Source organism: Phyllostomus hastatus, unplaced genomic scaffold (genome assembly GCF_019186645.2).
Source record: "Phyllostomus hastatus isolate PE091 unplaced genomic scaffold, TTU_PhHast_1.1 phas_scaffold_46, whole genome shotgun sequence".
NCBI classification, from domain to species: Eukaryota; Metazoa; Chordata; class Mammalia; order Chiroptera; family Phyllostomidae; genus Phyllostomus; species Phyllostomus hastatus.
In genome coordinates this window covers 28,142,049-28,163,033 of record NW_025334032.1, presented here as the reverse complement: position 1 = coordinate 28,163,033, position 20,985 = coordinate 28,142,049, and the positions used below count along the sequence as shown (strand labels likewise).

At 40.0% G+C, this 20,985-nt stretch overlaps 1 protein-coding gene across 5 annotated transcripts in view; it reads left to right on the top strand.

Moving 5' to 3' along the window:
- NRG1 (neuregulin 1) overlaps nucleotides 1–20,985 on the top strand; it is a 948,231-nt gene that overhangs the window by 826,790 nt on the left and 100,456 nt on the right. For 3 of the 5 annotated variants that reach the window (XM_045821529.1, XM_045821531.1, XM_045821533.1), the window contains exon 1: nucleotides 14,562–15,744. The exons of the other annotated variants lie outside the window; for them this stretch is intronic. In XM_045821529.1, the coding sequence (XP_045677485.1) occupies nucleotides 15,075–15,744 (670 nt within the window). In that variant the 5' untranslated portion in view covers nucleotides 14,562–15,074. Of the gene's footprint in view, nucleotides 1–14,561; nucleotides 15,745–20,985 lie in introns of those variants that run through there. 5 annotated transcript variants of the gene reach the window in all.

Genomic DNA, 20,985 nt, shown 5'->3' with positions numbered 1-20,985 from the left:
TCCATCATATATGCATTAATCACCGGGTTAATGCTAATGGAATGCTTATGATATTTATAGTAGACATAAACAAGATATATGAAAACAATGTCTTCACTGACTAAACTGTATGCTTAATTCAACATGGAAAATGCTTGTAATGTTAACCTAGGACCTTTAGAAACTCTATTGCCCATAATTAGATCTAATTTACTCTTTGTTTTTTTACATGTCTCTTAGTTTGCACAGAATTCATCGACTTTTTGGGTGTGTGTACACTTGTCCTTAGAACAATAACAGGATATTGGTTAAAGATAACACCTAATGCCCCAGGTAGACTGATGGCATAACACATTATTAGATTTGAAATAAGAAGGAAATTGCCACATTAGCAAGTGAAATTTGTTTTAGCAATGCCCTTTAAAATGGATCTTCAGAAAATGTTAGTATAAAATAAGAACATCCCACCCCCGTATACATCCTTTGCATATGCCATTATTGGACAGTCACAGGATGACAGTGTTTGGCATTAAAATTACGTGGTAAGGATAAAAAATTCAAATTGATTTAGATGTTGAATGAGAAGCAGGTTCGTCTAGAGCCTTGTGTACTTTCATCAAACTTAATTGAAAGAAGGAAAAATCACATCTATATCAAATCATCAGATCTGTATCTGTATGTATGTAATATAATTTTTTTCTTTGATTTCGACTACAATATTTCTTTTATTTTAAAAGGTAAGAATTTCTGTGAAATTAAAACTTTCCCTTAATCATTCAGGAAATTTGGCTAACTTTACTTTAAAACTGTGCATTGGCATCACTAATAAATAAGTCTTTAATTCACCTAAAAGGTAGTACTGAAATGCATTAGTATTTTACTTGATTCATTTATTTTAATCCTCCTGTCAAAAACAACCAGACCAGTAACTTTTTAAGACAATGAACCCACCACCAAATTACTATTCTAGCCTAGTCTGTTCTGGTGAGTTTTGTTTTGATGGTTCCTGGGGATGGAAGTAGGTGGAATCCGTTTTTATGCCTCTAATTGTCCACTCCTTCCAGAGATCTCTTGACTAGGCAAGGTCCCTCTGGAACTGGATCTCTGCATTCTTCCCCTTCTGTAGTCAAAACAAAACACTATCAGAAGAAAACATTTTCATAAGTGGGTCCCGAGTAAAGGAAAATCTCAGAAACTGAGACATGCATAGAAAATAAACAGTAATTCCTGACAGGCTCATTTTCTTTAAAATCACTCCACAGTCTGTCTACCACACAAATCAAATTCATTATAAGACTGTGGACTCTCACTTCTAAAGAATTTATATTTATGCCAGCCTGGCATTAGGAAAACTAAGCCCTGCATCAGAATGTATAACCACGGAAGCAGGAACTCATTGTAGTATCTTTCCCTCCTTTTCTCTGCCTTACCTAGGGCCTGGAACTTACTGAATAAGTATTGAATGACTGAATAAGTGAATGAATGAAGTTACCCAAGGCAGCAGGGACAAGATTAAACTGGAATGTACCTGGACAAATGAGAAAAGCCACAAGTTTTAAAAACTATATGGGAAAATCTGTGGCAGAGAGGCATTAATTAACTAACAGTCAAACCTTTTCACTTTACTAAGTGTAATTTTTACATGCTGTAACTGCACAGTGTTTTCAAATATTGATTTAACTTATTTTAAAAAGTTGAAGAAGAGCCCTGGCAGGTGTGACTCCATCGGTTGATGGGTCATCTCATAGCCAAAGGGTTGCAGGTTTGATTCCTGTCAGGGCACATACCTAGGTTGCAGGTTCGATCCCCTGTCTGGGCACATGATCCCTGGTCCAGGTGCATGTGGGAGGCAACCAGTTGATGTTTCTCTCTCACATTAACGCTTCTCTCTTTCCCTTCCTCACGCTCTAAAAGCAATGGAAAAAATGTCCTCAGGTGAGGAATAAAAATAAATTGGAAAGATTAAATTCTGTCACTCAACTCTGAGTTTATGGCATGTCTTTTTCCTTCATCTTGTCCATATTTAAAGAAATATGCAGCAGAAGGGCATCATACCAGGTAGTAAATTAAAGTTTTGTTCCATATACTTACTGTCAACATCATTTGAATGGGTTGGTTTTATCACGGGCAGAAGTAAGCCACGAGGCATGATGAAGTAAACCACCTAATGCTGCAGATTAAATTCCGGTGCTGCAGGAAGGTGTACTGATAGGCGAAGTACATGTTCCCAGAATGGAAATTGTGTTACGTATGTGAGCATATGCGTTATCATAATCGTAACTGTTCTTGTCCTCTTCCTTCTCTCTCCCCCTACTGGTCTTGCTTGGGTCCAAGTACCAGAGGGCTCAGAAGAAAAATTCTTTCTTTTTTTTTCTTTTTATTGATTTTATTGGGATGACATTGTGTTTAATAAAATTATATTTTTCTATAACACATCATCTGTATATTGTGTTTGCCACCCAGAATCAAGTCTCCCTTCTATCACCATTTATCGCCCCTTACCCTCCTCCTCCCTATCTCTTTGGTTAGTGATGACCTTTTTTCTTTTTAAAGACTTCCAGTAATACGCTTTCAAAATGTAATTTTCAAGAGGAGAAGCAAGGATCCTGACAGTGAGGATTATCAAGAAGGAGGGACTGATGGAGATATTCTACTCCCCACACTGTCTGACCTGCTCAGATTTTCACAGTTGGCCCTCTCTTCTGTTTTCCAAGGTGACTCAGACCTTGCCACTCTTAGAACTTGAGTCATGCCTTTACTCTCAGCAGATCACCTCACTCGCTATGTCAGAGAAAAAAAGAGACTATAGAATGGAACTTCTTTTACCTTCCTGCTACCAGATTTATTAATAGAAGCCCCAGCACAATATCTGGGAGATAAGTAGCCACTTAGTAAACGTGTTTTGGATGCATGGTGGGTGGAGAGCTAGATAAATTAACATATATCTTGGGTGTTTAGAAATGGTAGCTATTTTATTACATACAATGCAGTCACCTTAAGTATGAAATCTACCACTTTGGAGAAGCAGGTCATCGTTAGCTTTTCTATTCCTTACCTGCTAGACTGTGAGATGAAGTTAGTTTAAGTGCTGAGCAGCGAATTTCCAAATCAGTTGCTGCATGTTGGCTGAATTTCAGTAATATCGTTTCATTTGGAATTGGACAACTTAAGCATTTAGTCTGGATTTTTTTCTTAACTTACCACAAAACATAATCATTTTGTACTTATTCAACAGCCATAGGTTATTTTAAAGCCACCTGACTCCAGGAGTACAGCTAGCACTGAGCCCAAGATGCCCAGAATTGTGTTACCTTCTCATTGTACTTTTCTATCTTTTTAAAAAGTATTTATTTATTTTTATATTGAGTTTATTGGGGTGACATTGGTTAATAAAGTATATAGATTTCAGGTATATAACTCTATAACACATCATCTGCATACTGTGTTGTATGCTCACCACCCCAGGTCAAGTCTCCTTTCGTCACCTTTTATTCCCGCTTTACCCTCTTCTCCCCCCCACCTTTCCCCTCTGGTCATCACCATACTGTTGTCTGTGTCCATGAGATTTTTCCTTTGCTTAACCCCTTCACTTTTTCACCCAGCCCTCAACCCTCTTCTCTTCTGGCAGTTGTCAGTCTGTTCTCCGTAACTATGAGTCTGTTTCCATTTTGTTAGTTTAGTTTGTTCATTAGTTTCAACATATACCTGAAATCATATGGTACTTGTCTTTTTCTGACTGGCTTACTTCACTTAGCATAACAACTGTCCAGGTCCATCCATGCTGTCACAAAAGATAAGATTTCCTTTTTATGGCCAAGTAGTATTCCACAGTGTAAATGCACCACAGCTTTTTTATCCATTCAGATGGGCACTTGGGCTGTTTCCCAATCTTGACTGTTACAAATAATACTACGATGAACATAGGGTGCATATATTCTTTCCTATTAGTGTTTCAGGTTTCTTTGGATAAATTCCCAGAAGTGGAATCACTGGGTCATCAGGCAGTTCCATTTTTAATTTTTTGAGGTAGCTCCATACTGCTTCCCACAGTGGCTGCATCAGTCTGCATTCCCACCAACAGTGCACAAGGATTCCATTTTCTCCACATTCTCACCAAATTTTAGAGATACCTTTCTGCTATTCTTTTGTATCACCAAATACTTTGGTACCTTGGAAAACTGCTTAAGTAGTAATGTTGATCTCAGTAGATTCTTTGGCTTTAAGGGTGTGAATGTTGGACAATAATTTAATTTTTGACATGCCCATTGAAAACTTTTTCCTTGGAATCTCTTTGTGGGTGAAAGGGAAGAATGAGGGCATCCTTTTGGATGACTTTGATATCAGGCAGTACAGACCACAGTTGTAAACATTTGGAAGCTCTAGAAGGAAAGATTGGGCTGAATTCAGGTCTTTAATCTGGAGTTAAGGGACTTAACCTGAAAATGGGGTCTGACCTCTAGTGATAGAGTCATGGCAAAGTCTCAAGGACGAATTTTTGAGAAACACTTCAGAAGATTTACCTTCATTGGAGAAGCCTGTCTAAAAGCCTTTTGAACCATCTCACTTAAGCCTTTCCTTCTTATGAGGGGTGCGTGAGGGCAGCAAGAAGCATATGGTTGAAACCCTCTGCACTGCAGTGATATGTAAAAGAAGTACTTCTCCTGCTAGGTTAAATTGCTCTGCATGCCTCTTGCTGTCAGTGACATGATTTAGTTAAATACAGATGCTTTTAGAGGGGCTTTGTGCTGCCTCATAAATATTTAATAGTTTTATGAGATATCTGTATGCATAGCAGGGTGGGAAAAACAGCAGTGGAGAAGCTCAACCTCTACAACATCAGAGCCTTCAGCCTTACAGAGTTCACTGACCAGTTGACTCTTGGAAAAGATATGTTCAGAATGGGAATGTCCTTAACAGTGAAAGAATTCTATTTTTCCCGAACAGAATGAAGCTTACTGCTTAACCCTTCTGATTTTGCCAGTAGTGTGAACTTTGCAATTTCCCTATACCCGTCGTTCATAGGTGTTCCAGGTCCCAAATGATTAAAGTAGGGCATTACAAAAAATCCCTTCCCAATAAATAAATGGTATGGGGGGAGGGTTCAGGAAAGGCTCTTAGATTTTCGGCAGTAACTAATGGTTTGCCATGTAAAGATACTCCATTGTCATTAGATAATGGTTCAAATAACGTGAATCTTATATCCTTGCTATAATTTTGAAATTCATCTTGAAGGTCAGTTTCTTAAAGTGAGAGTGGTAGAAGAAAGTGCATAGGGAGGGGGCATGTAGTGGAGGAAGACAGGTAACCAGGTGCAGGTTACTGAATGTGCAGTTGACAGGTGATGATGATGGTGATGATGATGATGATAATGATAATGATGATTTTGGCACTTGCTAAAGAGTTTTTATAATAAAACTTATTACAGTAGATTAAGATGGGTTCTCTGTCCTATAGGGTGGCTGGAAATAACCATGAAAAGAATCTTTCCAAAAGGTTTTTGCAGCGTTTATTATTATGGAATTTATAAAACTAAAGAAAAGTTGTGTGAATTTTACAGCAAACAACTTAAGCCCACCATCTAGATTTTATAGTTGACATTTTGCTGTTTTGCTGTATCAAAAATCTACCCATTTATCTATCCATCTACTCTTTTTTATGTTTGATGCAATTTCAAGTCAGTTGCATACATGAGTGCACTTTACCCCCAAATATCCCAGTATCCATGATATATATGTTTTATTACATTCTTTAAAAATATGTATAGGTGATGGATTACGCCAACAAACAGAATATAGGTTTCTCTGGAGTGAGTCATCATATTTGCACCTGGAATTTTCTACTCATCGTATTTCAGAGTAGAACTCAGTCATTAACAGCCTTCCTTTTTCTGTTCCTGGCAGTCCCTCCTTCCCCTGTGCCCGTCTTCTCATTCTTCAAATTAAAGGAAGATGTGACCTTGGCTCACCAGGTCTCAGGTATTAGCAATGCTGGATGCCTGCGTCTGAGCCATTGCGATAATGTAAGGCTGGTCACTAACTGGAGGTGACTTGCCCGAAGATGAGCTCCCTCCCACCTACTAGAGCCCCTATTCCATACCTCCCCATGTGAGCATCAAGCCGACAGTGATGTTTCAGTTGTTTAATTTCTCATCTCCAGCCTCTTCTAAGTGAAAGTTACTAGGCTTTACAGCCCACATTCTGTGAGTCCCCTCAGGGTGGTGAAATGCTGTTGAATAAGTAAGTTCACCTATGAATACTGGCCTCTGAATAACTTCTAGAAAGAGGACCTGAGTGTTCAGGAGAGCTGTGACCAGATGTAGTCACAGCAGCATTGAATAAACTCCCAAGGAGACGCAGTCTCAGTGAAAGGTGAAAGTGAGGTGTTTCTACAGAGGTAATCCATGGTATTAATGACAAAATCTAAATTGTCTACTTTACTGACAGAGCATAACCAAAGAGCCACTGGGGTGGGAGGTAGAGGAGCAATAGACCTGAATTATAGTCATGACTCTGAGATTCATTTTGGTGTAACTCCAGGCAGATTATTTTTACCTTCTGGGACCTTTTTTTTTTCTTGTATAAATAAATTTTATGGGTAAGGACTGTGCTAGCGCCAACATTAAGCCAATGAAAAATTTAAATGTAATTATTTTTGAGATTATAGTTTATCTTTGTGCTAACCCTAAATCCTTTCACTCCAAATAATTTCTGAAGTAGAAAGGAAAGGAAAGAAACCGTCATTCTTAAACAAACATGATCAGAAGTTTTGAACCAGAGGTCAAATTATAAGATATTTTTATCTTTTAACTTTCAAATTTGTGTTTTTAAAGTAATAAGTAAGGTAACAATATAGAAAACGTTTCCACCCCTTGGAAACTTTTTTTCTGAGAAGCAGCAGAAAAATACGGGTCTGGCATTCTCTGAGCATCATGAGGCTGGTTAGGTGGCTCACTCAGAATGTCAAATCAGTGCCGAAAACTCCGTATGTATTTATTCCTCTATTTTTTTCCTTTGGTACAATTTTATATTTTTCCTTTGATCAGCAAAAAATAGAATTGTGTAGACTCTAAGGAAAATATATATATTGTAAGATATTTCCTCTGACTGAAGTCTTCTCAGATTTACACATTTGGACAATATTTAAAAGTAGAACACTTTAGATAATTTCTTTCCCTGAGCTTCTTTTATTCTGGGTAAGTTGTGAGGGTGTATTTTATACGTGGCTCTGTATCATGTTTCAGAGTCCTGAGTAGGTGGTACTCTTTTATAAGTAATTCATGACTGTCTTCACATGTCAGTCTTCTCATGCTCAACAGTTTCTATCAGAACGGAAAATTTTGAATTCTAACAAATTTCTAGAGCATTTGTAAAGGTCATTTGCTGTGCTATCCACTGCATTTTTTGATTGATTTGGGAACCAGTTTATACTCAGCTGGCAAGCAACAGAGCTGTAAACAAATAGCTAGTACCTAAGTATATACATCAAGTTCAATTATTTCCATTTTAAAAACTTTACAGAATTTGTATTGTACACTAGCATTTATCAGAGGCATTTTTCCTATGTTTAATTTCTTGTTCTGCATCAAAGCACAGTCTGTATTATTTTAAAAATGAGATTATACCTATAATGCACATAAAAGTACAGATCCCCCTTTATAGTTTTGGGGCATCTGCCCTAAGACTTGAGGGTAAAACAAACAAACAACTTCTCTCTAGGCTCTGCTGCCCTGCACTGTGAACTGAACTGAGAGTAGTGAGTATTAATGAAACAAAGCAAAGGTATTTGTTCAAAATAACTAAAACAACATATATTGCTCTAGTAAATATTATGAATGATTATTCATTTATATAACATTGGGATAGTCATGAAAGTAATTTTCCTTTTGATTTTTCTCCTTTCTGTTACATACACACACACACTAATGTAACATTACTTGCATTTATTCACACAAGTAAAACTCAGTCTAGAGTACCCATGTCTTTAAGACATTTTCCCATGGTTTACTCACCCCCCTTTAGTAGAGTTTCCATATTGATACATTCATTCAGCAGCACTTACTGAATGACTTTTGTGTGCCAATCATGTTCTAGGTTGTAGAGGTACAATGATAAAAGCAAACACAAGTTCTTGACCTCCTAGAACTTGCATTCTGGTGGTAGTTTACCACACATTTCATAGCAAAGCATACTGTGTAGAAAATACTGGTAATTCAGGAATACTGCCACTTTCCTTCATCCTTTGCTCATATTTCTAGTATATTCTAAATAGCCAATGGGTGGAGTCAAACAATAGGAAATAATACTTTATGTAAAATGAGATTGTTATATCTCATTTCATCTCATAATAAAACCTTTCTTATTTTTTCATAAAACTTTTTTGAATGTAGACCCTCAAGGACATACCAATTTATTTTATCTTTATTTGTGCTTTAAGGCTTTTGGGGATGCAGTACCACATCATCAACATCAACCACTTCAGAGTGCATAATTAATTAAGAATTGTCAGCGGTTTAATGCCGCATGACCTAGTGAGATTTTGTAGAAGAAAGGGCAACCTACACATTAAAAAAAAGGTCTCATTATTCTAGGGCAGTCCACTAGTAAAACTAGTCATATAGAATATGTTCTTCCTTTAAAATTAAATGTTGGAGAAACTGAAGTTATTATGCATGTCCAGTATAATTTTTATGGAGTTGGAATTCACTTCACATAAAATTAATCACTTCAAGGTGAATAATTTATTGGCACGTGTCAAAATGTTGTGCCATCACCATCTCCATCTCATTCCAAAACATGTCCAGTGTCATTGTGAAAGGAAAGGGACTTGTAAAATTAAAAATAAATAAACAGTGGCTGCATATAACCAATTTTGATCTCTACTTCTGGGGAGTGAGAAATAAATAGGTTCCCTCAAAGTAGACTCATTATAAGTACAACATTTGATAAAAATATCTTACTATATAAAATTCTCGATCTTATCTTTGAGAGCATTTACTGTATCTTGAGCTAGAAGGGATCTGAACTCATAAAGAACAAAATGTACCAGTGTGGATTGATCAACTTAGGACAAAATGAGGACACAGACCCGCCGTCAATATCAAACCTTTAATGCAGCATCTCACAAAATAATTCTTAAAATGAAGCCCAGTTGTCTTCTCTGGATAAATTTTCACTGGGTAAGAGTAAAGTTTGATCAGAGTCTTGACTAACCCTGCAAGTGGGGAGAACACACCTGCCCAGTCAGGTGAAATGAGTTTCGTCTCAGGCATTTAGCATCATGAATAATGTAGAAGGGCATCAAAGACTATGTGGATTTGGTTTGTCCTCAGAGAACTCTGCGATTTGGCTGACGAGAGAAAAATTACAGGAAAAACCGTTAAATTTTGGTTTATTTCCAATTTTCCATCCACTGAAAGGATCTGTGGTGCCTAAGAGTTAAGAAGCACAGTTGGGGTAACAGAGTTTCACTAGAACAACATAAATCATGAAAGGTATATTTGGGAACAGTCAGAAAACTTTGATAAGGATGGATCTGAACTGGACATTTAAAGATCTGAAAAAAATGAAGGAGATTATAGAAGGAATTTTGTATAGATAGATGGTATGAAAAGAAGTCTGCCAGTTTATTAGAAGTGGCATAATCTGTGTAAATCAATCTCAGTGAAAAATAAAACCAAACAAAATATGGATTGAAGAGTAGCCTAGCTCTAGGTTTGGGACAACTAGACATTTGTAGACCAGACCTTGAAAGAATTGCATTCTTCAGTCTGATACACACGACATAATTAAATAATAACACCAACTGTGAAGTTGTGCCCCAATAATGGTGCCTTTAAGGTGTGCTGCATCTGTGACTTGGAAGCAAGAAGGGCTCCATGGAAGAGCTGAGACTTGAGCTGGAGTTCATTTTCAGATGGGTGGGACGAGGCTAACAGATCCATTTGAGTAGATTGTCCTCTCTCACAGGAAGCAGCAACTTTTTAAGGTTATCTTTAGGCCCTGAAGGTTTCTTGTGACATCATGATTTCACAATTCATTAGCAAATAAATCATAAGTTAAACATAGTCAGCTCCAAAGGTTGGCATCCCTAAACCAAACTACTGCTGCCATAGTGATATTAGATACCAGGAAGTAAATTGTACTTTTTCAGCCATAAAATGGAGGAACAAGGATAAACTTCTTGAAAGATAAAAATTTCTGCAGTAAAATAGCCAAAATATGGGGAAAAATAAGACAGAGAAAATAAGTTTGGGTGACATGGTCGAAAGCAAAATGGCATTTATTGCCCTCTTTTGTCTGCTGAAGCTATGCTAAATATTTCTGAAATTAGAATACATAAAATTAATACAGACCCAAAGAGCCTACCTTGAATTGAGGTAGCAGAGGAATTTGAGAATCTTTAATCCGATGATATAATAGAATGCTTTCTTCATTGAAGTTGGCTTAGAAGGAAGCTGGAACATTACGAAAGTGGATCAGAAATAGTGTATTTTGGGAAAGCAAGTCCCTGTCTATATTATTGTGTCTCCGCTTGGATTGTCTTGCTAATATTTACTTCCTTGCTTTCTGTGGTGGATTAATTGTGGCTGGGAATTCTTTGTCTCTGTGTCCATCAAGATTTGTTTGTCCCATGCATCTCACATAGCATTGCGACTGCTCAACCAGTAGGATGCGGTGGAAGTAAGTTTTGCTGCTTCCAGATCCACACTTTAGGAAGCCTGGCAGCTGGCACTTCCTCCCTCTCAGAACCCAGCTGTGATGCTGTGAGAAACCCAAGCCACTTAGAGAGGCCACAGGTTGGTGCACCGTCCGCCAATCCTATCTGGGCGTCCCGCTGACATCTGGCGTCAGCTGCGTCAGTCATGTGTGTGGGCCATCTTCAGTGTTTCAGCCCAATTGCATCTTCAGCTCTTGCAGCCCCAGCTGCCAACAAATGGAGCAGAAGAACCGCTCGACTGAACCCATTAAACCTGCAGACTAGTGAAATAATATGCAATGGTTATCTTTAGCTCTTTCAGGGCAGTTCATTTCATAGCAATATACAACTAAAATAACTTTCCAAAGAAAATCCTTGAACTGAGACTATGGAAGAATTCATTCCATTTAAACTATAAATATTTATTATTTAAATGGCCTGTGTTTAATCCTTATAATGTCTGAAAATCAGTAGGCAAAATTTTAGAGGGCACTTAATTTGGAAACTAGGTGCCTGTAAGTTTGTTTACTAATTAAATGAAGGTAATGACTGTTTCTATTTTCTGGTTTGCTTACTCTCCTGTGGAAGTGATAGGTAAGCAATACATAATCAGATGCGTTCTTCTGATTAAAAAAGAGGAGCAGCATTTTTCAGCAGAAATGGCATGAGTCAGACCTTTGCTCAGCTCTGGGTCCATACCTCAATAGCTGCATGTCCATGGCCAAGCCACCTAAGCTGCCTGAATCAGTTTCTTTATTTTCAAGATAATATGTACTATACAAAATTGGTGAAGATAAAAAAAAATAATGTATGTTAAAAATGCAGCAGAGTTCCTGACACAAAGGTGGAGCTAAATAAATGTACTTTTTGTTGTCATGAAGGAGGTGGTAATGTGGTTTTAAAAGGTAGTAAAAATTTGTCTCTTGTTCACTTTTTTAAGAAAACATTGAAATATGGGTGTTCCTGGGCTTTCATGGGGATGAAGCATAAAGGGTTAAAGTGATGTATCTTTGCAGTTCTTCCTACAAATAGGCATGTTTTACCTGATCCTTAATCTGATCCTTAATTCCATATACACTCCCCTTTCTCACTTCATTATTACTACAAAGGATTTGATAAAGGGTTAAAGGCAACTTCTGTCTTCTTGTCTCAAGGACAGAACTCCTGGAGAATTCCTTTCAGTCTTTAGCTCCTGTTCTACTTCCTTTCCTCAGTTACAAGCACCTTCCACTTTGGTGGGAAGCAGCTTTATAGGATGCTGGCCCTCTGCAAGCTGACCTTAGCTTCAAGGTGCGAGTTCTGGTCCGTATCCAGGGAGGACTCACACACATGCCACAGTCTGATTTGTGTAGTCAGGGAAAAGAAAGGCTGTGTCAGCCCACGGGTCTGTCTCTGTTTTGTCCTTAGCCTTTACATAACACGCTGTTTTCCTTTGTAAGTGTGGGGTGTCTTGGACAGGAGAGCTAGTGCCCAGCAATTTGTCTGCTGAATATGTTCGCTCTTAATGATTAAGGTCAGGTGAATAGTTGTTATTGGTGCAAGTTAGGGACCACTTTTCTTAACTGCCGGTTATTGCTCTTGGCATCTCTCTTCCACACCTGACCTGGGCTCCCTGAACCCCATTTGGTCTTTGAGATTTAGATGGCTTTGGCTGTGGACGAAATGCCAATGTTTTATATTTGAGTGTAACATTGGAGGAGTGAAGGGCCACGCATTTGAACTGGGTGATCTCTAAAGGAATTATAAATTACCCTAATTTAGCATAAGCATTTACTTGCTTATATCGTTTTTAATATTTACATAAATATTGATAATTAAAATCGTAATACCTCTCAGTTTGAATACTGTAAATGCTTCAAAAATAGGTTTTCTGTCATATGGAATTTTATGTCTATTGCTAGAATCTTTAAGAAAATTCTCGGTACTTTCAAATCAAACAGTTCAATTAATTAATTAGTTAATTAGTTAAAGCTAGAAATTGGGCACAGAAATTATTTTAAAATACTAGTTGCTGGGATGTAAGTGCAGGTCATGTAGAGGTGAACTTTAGGATAATTAGTTTTGCTCATAAGCCTGTCATGGCCATGATAACACTTATTCAGATCAATTCAGGCTTTTGTCGTTGTTAGCTATAGTACTGCAAACACATTTTAAGATAATATCCTTTGAATTATTTATAATTATGGACTAATTTCATTTAGAAAGAAATGATAATACTCGAATCCCATGTCCACTTAAAGCTTTAAAATAATTCAAAGCAGTGAAGAGTGCCCTATACAAAACAGAGTGTGCTGAAAGCAGATGTTCTCAGGACTTGGGCTCTAAATTTTATTGTTTCTGGGACTCATATGATGGCTATATAACACAGATTTAGAGAGAGTTTTTAAGACTCCTCTTGACATAGGTGAGCAGAATGGTTCCTTGGAAACGGTCCAGGTGTGCAGTCACGGTGAAGTGCGGATGAACGGTGCAGGTGCACGCAGCGCGCCCTGACACGCAGCAAACGGCAAGTTCAGTGGAGCCTGTCTCTCCATGAAGGACAGTGAATTTCTCTTGGTCTTTTAATGACTGCTATTTTAGAAAGGGGGGAAAAATCAGCATTGAAACTATCTGTAAGGCAAAACTCCCAAAACCTAACCCGAAAAGGCGTGCTCTTACAGAAAACTGTTCTTAATTCTTGCAGTGCGGCGATAGTGAGGACATGTGGTACACGTTACAGCGCCCAGGGAATACAGGCGTCCGCAGCGTGGAGTCACAGTGAAGGCTAATTTCCAAACGAAGCGGTAGCCTTTTGCTCCCTGTGTGGCTCTGTTACTTACCAGAGCTGCTAGTTAGCTGGACATGAGTCGAGGGCTGCTGTGGGTGGGACAGGGAAATGGAAATTTAAAGGGGACCAGAGTGAGGATGTCTGAACCCCTCACTCCCCTGCCCAGCAGCCCCCTGCTCCAGCATACACTCAGCACTTCGCACTGGGCATTGCAGAGTCTTACACTGTCTGCCTGCCAAGGGCTGAAGGCAGAGCTGTCCATGGTTAGGAAAAATGTCCCGACTGTTGGTTGAGAATCAGGTAATAACAGTCCTCTTGGTGAACAAAACTTATTAGCGGGCTGGGGCAGGAATGCTAGCTCTCAGCAGCAGGCAGGAGAAATTGCTGTTGCAACGCTTACCTCTCTGGGGAGGAATCAGATATCAGACTTTGCCAAGCCTGAGGTCCAACCCCTGAGGTCCCACCTACATCCCCGCCCCATCCCAGCTTTGTTAGATTGCTAGCATCGATCGCTGGCTTTTCTCTGACCCAACAGTGGGTGAAGGAAAGAGCCAGCAAGACTGAAAGCAAACAAGGTGGGGGTGGAAGGACTGGAGCCGCTTTTGCAGAGAGCAAAAGAAAAAAGAAAGAAAAGGGGTGGGGGCCTTGGGGACTCAGCTGAACTGGTGCCTGCCTGCTTCTCTTTGATTTGATGGCCTTTATTCCTTCTAATTGGATAAAATAGGAAGTCACTGGCTGTCCTGTGTTGCCGGGTATACTGATTTTACTCTGAGCGGCCAGCAGCTCTGGAGTGTGGACAGCGGGTGGGGGCTGGGATAGGAGGGAGGAAAAAGAGACTGAGAGAGAGAACGTCTTTGAAAGAGGAGGGGAAAGAAGGAGCGAGAGACTGGGAAGAAAGCGAGAGCCGCTGAGGAAGAAAGTGAATGAGCGCTCAGGAGCACAAAGAGGAGTGGTTGGGGGTGGGGGTGGGGGGGGAGGCAGGGCGGGGAGAGGAGTTACCGCCCCTCCTGGCGCACTCTTCCCCTCGGGTCCCTCTGCGAGGATGCTGTGTGCAGTGATGCTCAGAGGGCAGGCACCTGCTGCTCTGTAATGATTCAGCCTCGTTCCGCCGTCGCGTTAACACAACAGGATGCTGTTGCTACTGTCACTGCTGCCCCTCCTGCCGCCGCCGCTGCTGCCTCCGCCGCCGCCAGCGCTGGTCCTGCTTTTGCTCTTACTTCTCCTGCATGACAGTTGTTTTCTCCATCTAAGCAGACAGCAGCTTCAGATGCCCGAGGTGAGAAACATGCCTTTCAGTTTGGGCTACTGGTTTACTTAATCGACCCACCGTCAGCTGGGTTTCTGTTTTGGCCCCTGTCCTCTGGACCAGCCCGGATGGTTTGGAGAAGCATTTAAAAGAACTGCAAAAGTGGCCCCTAAACAGCGGTAAAGAATTACAATATACTTTTATTTGGTAGTTGCTAAAGGCTTGTTCTTTTTCTTCCTTCCTTCTGAACTCCTCTTGCTTTTGATAATGGCCTTGGACTTGGACGACTTATCGATTTCCCCCTGTAAGATGCTGTCTCATTTGGCTGGGGGGGGCCCTGCATGGTAATGGACCGTGAGAGAGGCCAGGCCTTCTGGAGGTGAGCCGATGGAGATCTATTCCCCAGACATGTCTGAGGGAGCTGCTGAGAGGTCCTCCAGCCCCTCCACTCAGCTGAGTGCAGACCCGTCTCTTGATGGGCTTCCAGCAGCAGAAGACATGCCAGAGACCCAGACGGAAGATGGGAGAACCCCCGGACTTGTGGGCCTGGCAGTTCCCTGCTGCGTCTGCCTGGAAGCCGAGCGCCTGAGAGGTTGCCTCAACTCGGAGAAAATCTGCATTGTCCCCATTCTGGCTTGCCTAGTCAGCCTCTGCCTCTGCATTGCCGGCCTCAAGTGGGTATTTGTGGACAAGATATTTGAGTATGACTCTCCTACTCACCTTGACCCTGGGGGGTTAGGCCAGGACCCTATTATTTCCCTGGATCCAACTGCTGCCTCAGCTGTGTGGGTATCATCTGAGGCATATACTTCACCCGTCTCTAGGGCTCAGTCTGAAACTGAGGTTCAAGTTACAGTACAAGTTGATGACAATACTGTGGTGTCCTCTGAACCTTCAGCAGCACCAACCCCGAAGAATCGTGCTTTTGCTTTTTCTTTCCTGCCACCCACTGCACCATCCTTCCCTTCACCCACTCGGAACCCTGAGGTGAGAACACCCAAGTCAGCAACTCAGCCACAAACAACAGAAACTAATCTCCAAACTGCTCCTAAACTTTGTAAGTAGAGAGAGAGAGACGATGATGAGTAAAAGACAGGGGTGGGCTCCAGGTCCTAAAAATTGTTCACCAGAGCAATGTAGCTGTTTTCTTTTCTCCTTGTGTCTCAGTTGCATGGTTTTGGTTAAGCATATCGTGTGATCGGGATGCTTGGGGTGGCAATGAAGAGATGAGTAAAAAGCTCTCGAAAACTCGTGTATTTCAGTGTTCTGACTGCAACTCCTTTTGGCCAGATTGCCAGATCTGGGGTGCAGGACCCAAAACTTCAGTGTCTTCGAGTCATGCTTGAATTTAAGTTAAATTCAATTTATTTCTAACACTTTTTGATGTTAAAATATCAGATCATCATTATTTTTTATGTTCAGTGTGACTTCCATAGATCAGTGAGTATGATTTTGTCTTTCTTCTCCCCATACAGTCTTCCTGGTACTTCTCTTCACCTCTCAGTTGGCCTCTGCCTCCCAGCAATCCCCATCTGCCTGTGGTCTTTCTCCATCTCCTCTTCCTGTTCCCTTCACCACTTCTCCCCACATGTGCATCTGAAATGGTCCTGCCTGATACTGCACCGAATCTTTAGACATTGGCAGCGCTCACGTCTCCCTGCATCAGATGATCAGTGTCCTGCCCAGGCTGTGGTTTCAGTTACTGGGCACTTATTAGGGGCAGCCTTATTTTATTCAAGTCACTGTACAGTTCCGCATGGAAGGATTTTCCCAGAGCAGTCTCGTCGTCTTCTGTAATCAAATGTTTAAGTAGCTTCCTTGGTGGTCATTAAAAAGTACAAGAGGCATTAGTAAGGTACATCGTTTTTGTATTTTTTTAGGCATGGGTCATTGGCCTGTCGGATCGCAGCAGCCCAGCTTAATAACCTGTGAGGGAAGAGCCCACGCTTTTAAACCAATACAGAGCAGCGTGCTGCTGTTTGTACTGGGTCATTGCAATGCTTTATAATGGAAAGTTGACAAGCATGAAACCATGACTAGTCAGAATATTCTAAGCGTCAGTATAGAAGGGAGGAGTTTGTAGCTTTTTAAAAAAAAATGTTTATAATTAACTTTTGATTCTCTATCTTCTATCACTATCTACCATTGATGAATTTTTCCTTAGCAGAAAAAAATGTGAAAGATCAGAGAAGTTGGTTCTCAGTCATGTATGTAAAACCTCTTAGACTTAAAGGTGAGTTGAGGGTAAGGATTTAGTGATGAAATACTCACTCCTGCTCTCCCTCTAGATGGTAATGAAGAATAAAGAACATCTCTTCCACACAGAATGTTCAGGATGAGGCAGAGTCATGTGTTACAGAAACACAGGAAAACCTGATTTCTGCTAGTGATTCAAGATGGTTTCATACGCGCCAGTTTCAGTGGCAAAGATTTCAGAAAAAAATGAGGCTTGTTTTTCAGGTGTAATTAGGGAAGAAGCTCCCTTCTTCAGACACTGCGCTGTGTCTTTATCAAATCCCCGAAGCACCATTAAAGGTCTGACAGACATCACTGCGTTCGCCGCCTCTTCCCACCTGGCAAAGTGACCGGGAAATAATACCCAGATGAAATGACAGGCTATAAAAAGCACATACAGATCCTGCAAGGAGAAGCAAAATTTACTATGAAGACAAGGTTACTTCTTTGTCTTTCGGGTTTGAAACTTGTCTTTACTGAAAATGTGGCTGAATAGGTTTAGTTGTCCAGAAAAGGAAACAGGACTCTTCGTAAAAACTTGTCAGCTAAATTCTATAATTTTGTCATCTAAGGAAAATAAACGAACAAAGAAACACCCAGTACATTTTCCTGTTCTAGGACCAAATCAGAAAGTATAGGTTGACTTTTTGAGGGATTATTTTTTAAGATAAATTCTTCTACTAAGTGTTTCAATACATTATACATTCCATATAGTTTCTTTAAAAAAGATTTTTTTTCCCAAGCCAGGGTATTGATTGTCTAGCATTTGCATTGAGTGGAGAAGATTTACTGCTGCCTGAAAGCATCACAGTGACCAGCGCTGGCCCCGCTGCAGAGCTGCAGCCTTCGGAAGCGCATTGGAGATACGCGTGGAAATGCAGTCTGGGAAATAGTTTCCTCCTGAAAAGTTAGGACTGGACAGTTGGTTAACACAGTGCAGCCCGTAGGGTTTTCTGTGTGGGGAAACTGTGTTAATTCTTTTTTGGAATAGTGCCTAAAAATAACAAATTACTAGTATCCAAAAAAAATCGTCTTTTTTTTCTTTGAAAAGATTAGTAGTCCTTGGAGCTTTGTTTGTAGACACTCATCAGTGGTTGCATTTATTGTTTAAAAAGCTTGTAGCCATTAACTAAAGGAAAGAAAAAAAAGGGCTTGGAACTGAATGTTGTCATTTTGTAATCTCTATCACTTTTTTTCTTTTCAACTAAGAAAGTATTGCTTAGTCACAGAAAGTACTGGAGCTTTTCTCTCATCATGCATGTTTTTGACATGAACTAAGCATCCTTAAAAGGACATTGTCACATCCGAAACAGGCTCTTCGTTGGTTTCAGGACTTCGGTCTCCCTTTTCTACCTGTCTCAGCATATTCAGCATATTATGCACAGAGCTGTGACCTTCAAGGTCGTAGTCTGTTGAGGGCTAATTGATTCTTCTTTATCCTGGAGCCTGAGAGAGCGGAGAAGAGACAATCCTCGTAATTGTGTCTGCTGTGTTATTTCCCAAACCAACCTACCTATTAGTGTTAGGGTTTTATTCCGTAAATACTAGAATTACTCCCTTTGTCACTGATTCCCTTACAATTAAAACATCCTTTGTCTTTATTATAATAAAAGGCAAGATAGAGCATTTTAAATCGCCTGTAGATGTAATGGCTATGCCACATTTTCTAAAGTGGGTATTTCTTTCATAAGGTAATGTGATTTCATGTTTTTCTTATATTAATCTACGCATACATATAGATCTTAAGAACTCTAATACAGGGCCAGAATATATATATAAAATTCTGAAGTTTTCCTGTGTGTGATTAGTGGTTTTTCACTACTGTACTCATGATATCGTCATGAGATTAGTTAAGTTTTCATTTTTCAACAAGTCATATAACACTTGAACCGTTAATTTGTACAATTATTTTTCTGGTTTTTTTAAAATTTTTCTTTTTCTCTATTTGTGTGGAAAGAACGGACTCTGGGAGATTGCAGACTTAGATTACTATAAAAAGAACCGATTAATTAAATTGTAGCCAGGATGCTGCGGTGCCATCTTGAAGAAAATGTATTTCTGTATGGTACAGCTCGCTTGACAACAGACTCTTGGGTGCAAGAACGTATTAGTATTTTCATCTTAGGCCAAATTTGTTTGCTTTGTCTTAAGTCTTTGTATTGGGTTGCATGGCAAATCATTGTTACCACAGTGACAATGTGAATCGCTACCATTTGCAAAGCTCAACATGATGCATTTATGTCGTAATTTACTGAACAATTCCTTCCCTTCCATTTAAAACGCTATTCGTTTTTAGCACGATAGAGACTTCTATATCCTTGGAACTGTATGTGTAGGTATTTCAGAATGGTGTTTTCAAACAAATTTTCTCTACTTGGACCATACTTATTCAAAGCCTAAGACATTACAACCAGGAAGAGGCTGAACGATCTCCAATTTGAACTAAATTATTTTGTAAATTTCCTGGTGAGGCATCCCAGACTCTGAAAGAGTTAGTGAAATTCTTTTACTAAAATTCACAAGCTCTGAAAGGTTTAGTGAAATCCAAGAAGCAGAAGACAGAGTAGCTGCCCTGTCTCCAGTCCTCTTTGCCCTGTTCTGAGTTAGAGCTGCAGGCGAGCTGTGCTGGCTGAGGGGGCATCTGACCAGCAGTCAGGGAAGCGCTGCTGGTGGGGCCACTGGTCAGGCGTGTACAGTGCACGCCATACACCATTACAGTTAAATTTTCTTTTCACCTCCTTGCTTTGCGTTTATAACATTTTCCATAGTGGTGGTCTTTTCCCCTTTCTATCTGACCATCTCCGCAATGTGTAGCTTGCTTTAGAAACCAGGTTGGCTTCCTAGGGGGAGCAGCCGATGGCTCCGTGGCTCACCTCTTTCCTGCACATCCCTGTTTGGTTGGTTTTCCGTGTTCCTTTATGATCGCCGGTCAGTTTTTTCCTTCTTCTCCCCTCTCACCCTCTCAGTTCTGTCTTGAAGTTTTCTTATTTTTCCTAGCTCAGCCATTTTGGCTTTATGAAATCATTATTTCATTACATTCTAAGATATCAAAGCTTCTTCACCTATCTTTTCTTTCACATAACTTTATTGCATTTTAATACTGAATGATATTTCCACGTATGGCAAAGATATATGCAAAATAAATGTCTCCAGTCAATGTATGGTATACTAGTTAGTTACTGGCACAATAAATTCACATTTTTGTTCCTCTTCTTTATCCGCCCTCTTCTTTTTCTTAGTAGGCTTCATGCCAGCTGCTCAGCTGACTCCTTTACGTGTTTGTACAAATCAGCATTTCTGCATTTCCAGAAAATCATTCTGCCTAAAATCGTACATCTTTGTTCTTCCTTGCTTCCCCTTTTCTTATTGACAGTACCTCATACTATCATTTTAAAGCATGAAGGAAGAGATAATTTGTAAATTGAGAAACAGAGGCATAAAAAGTCATGACTTGTATAAAGTTAAGCTAGAAGAACCCTAAGAATTAAGAAGATAACTCTTGTCCACTGAATCTATTGGACTTTCTATTAAACCATAAACTATGCCACGTCTACTTTTGTGCTCGGTTTCCACTTCTATTATGTTTTTCATGTCAGTGATTCTCTTCTATTCCTCGTTTTCTTCTTTTAATGAATGCGTGTTTATTACCTTCTGTGTGCCGCGCACAGGTTGAGGTTGGCTTATGGCAGTGAAAACCTTGAAGTGAAGTCCTTGCCCTCAGGGAGCTTATGTTCTAAAGGATTTTAAGAGCTTAGTTGCACAACTCAATTTGAATTCTTTCTTTATTTCCCTAAACATATACTCTCTGAATCCAACATTTCTTCTTTTTTTCACATTTTGACTGCCAGCCCCCTTGCCCTGTCCCCCAGTATTTCCTCTTCCACAACTGTTGAACACTGAAGACTTGCCGGTGATGTCCTACATGGTAAAATGACATGAATCCCAACTCTGCTCCCAAGAAGCTTGGTAGCTTTGGGTGACTCGTGTTGGACTGTGTAGTACTATTGAAGCAAACCACTGGAGTGGTTGGAAAAGTGGTATCTGTCTGGTTCCTTAGGCATAC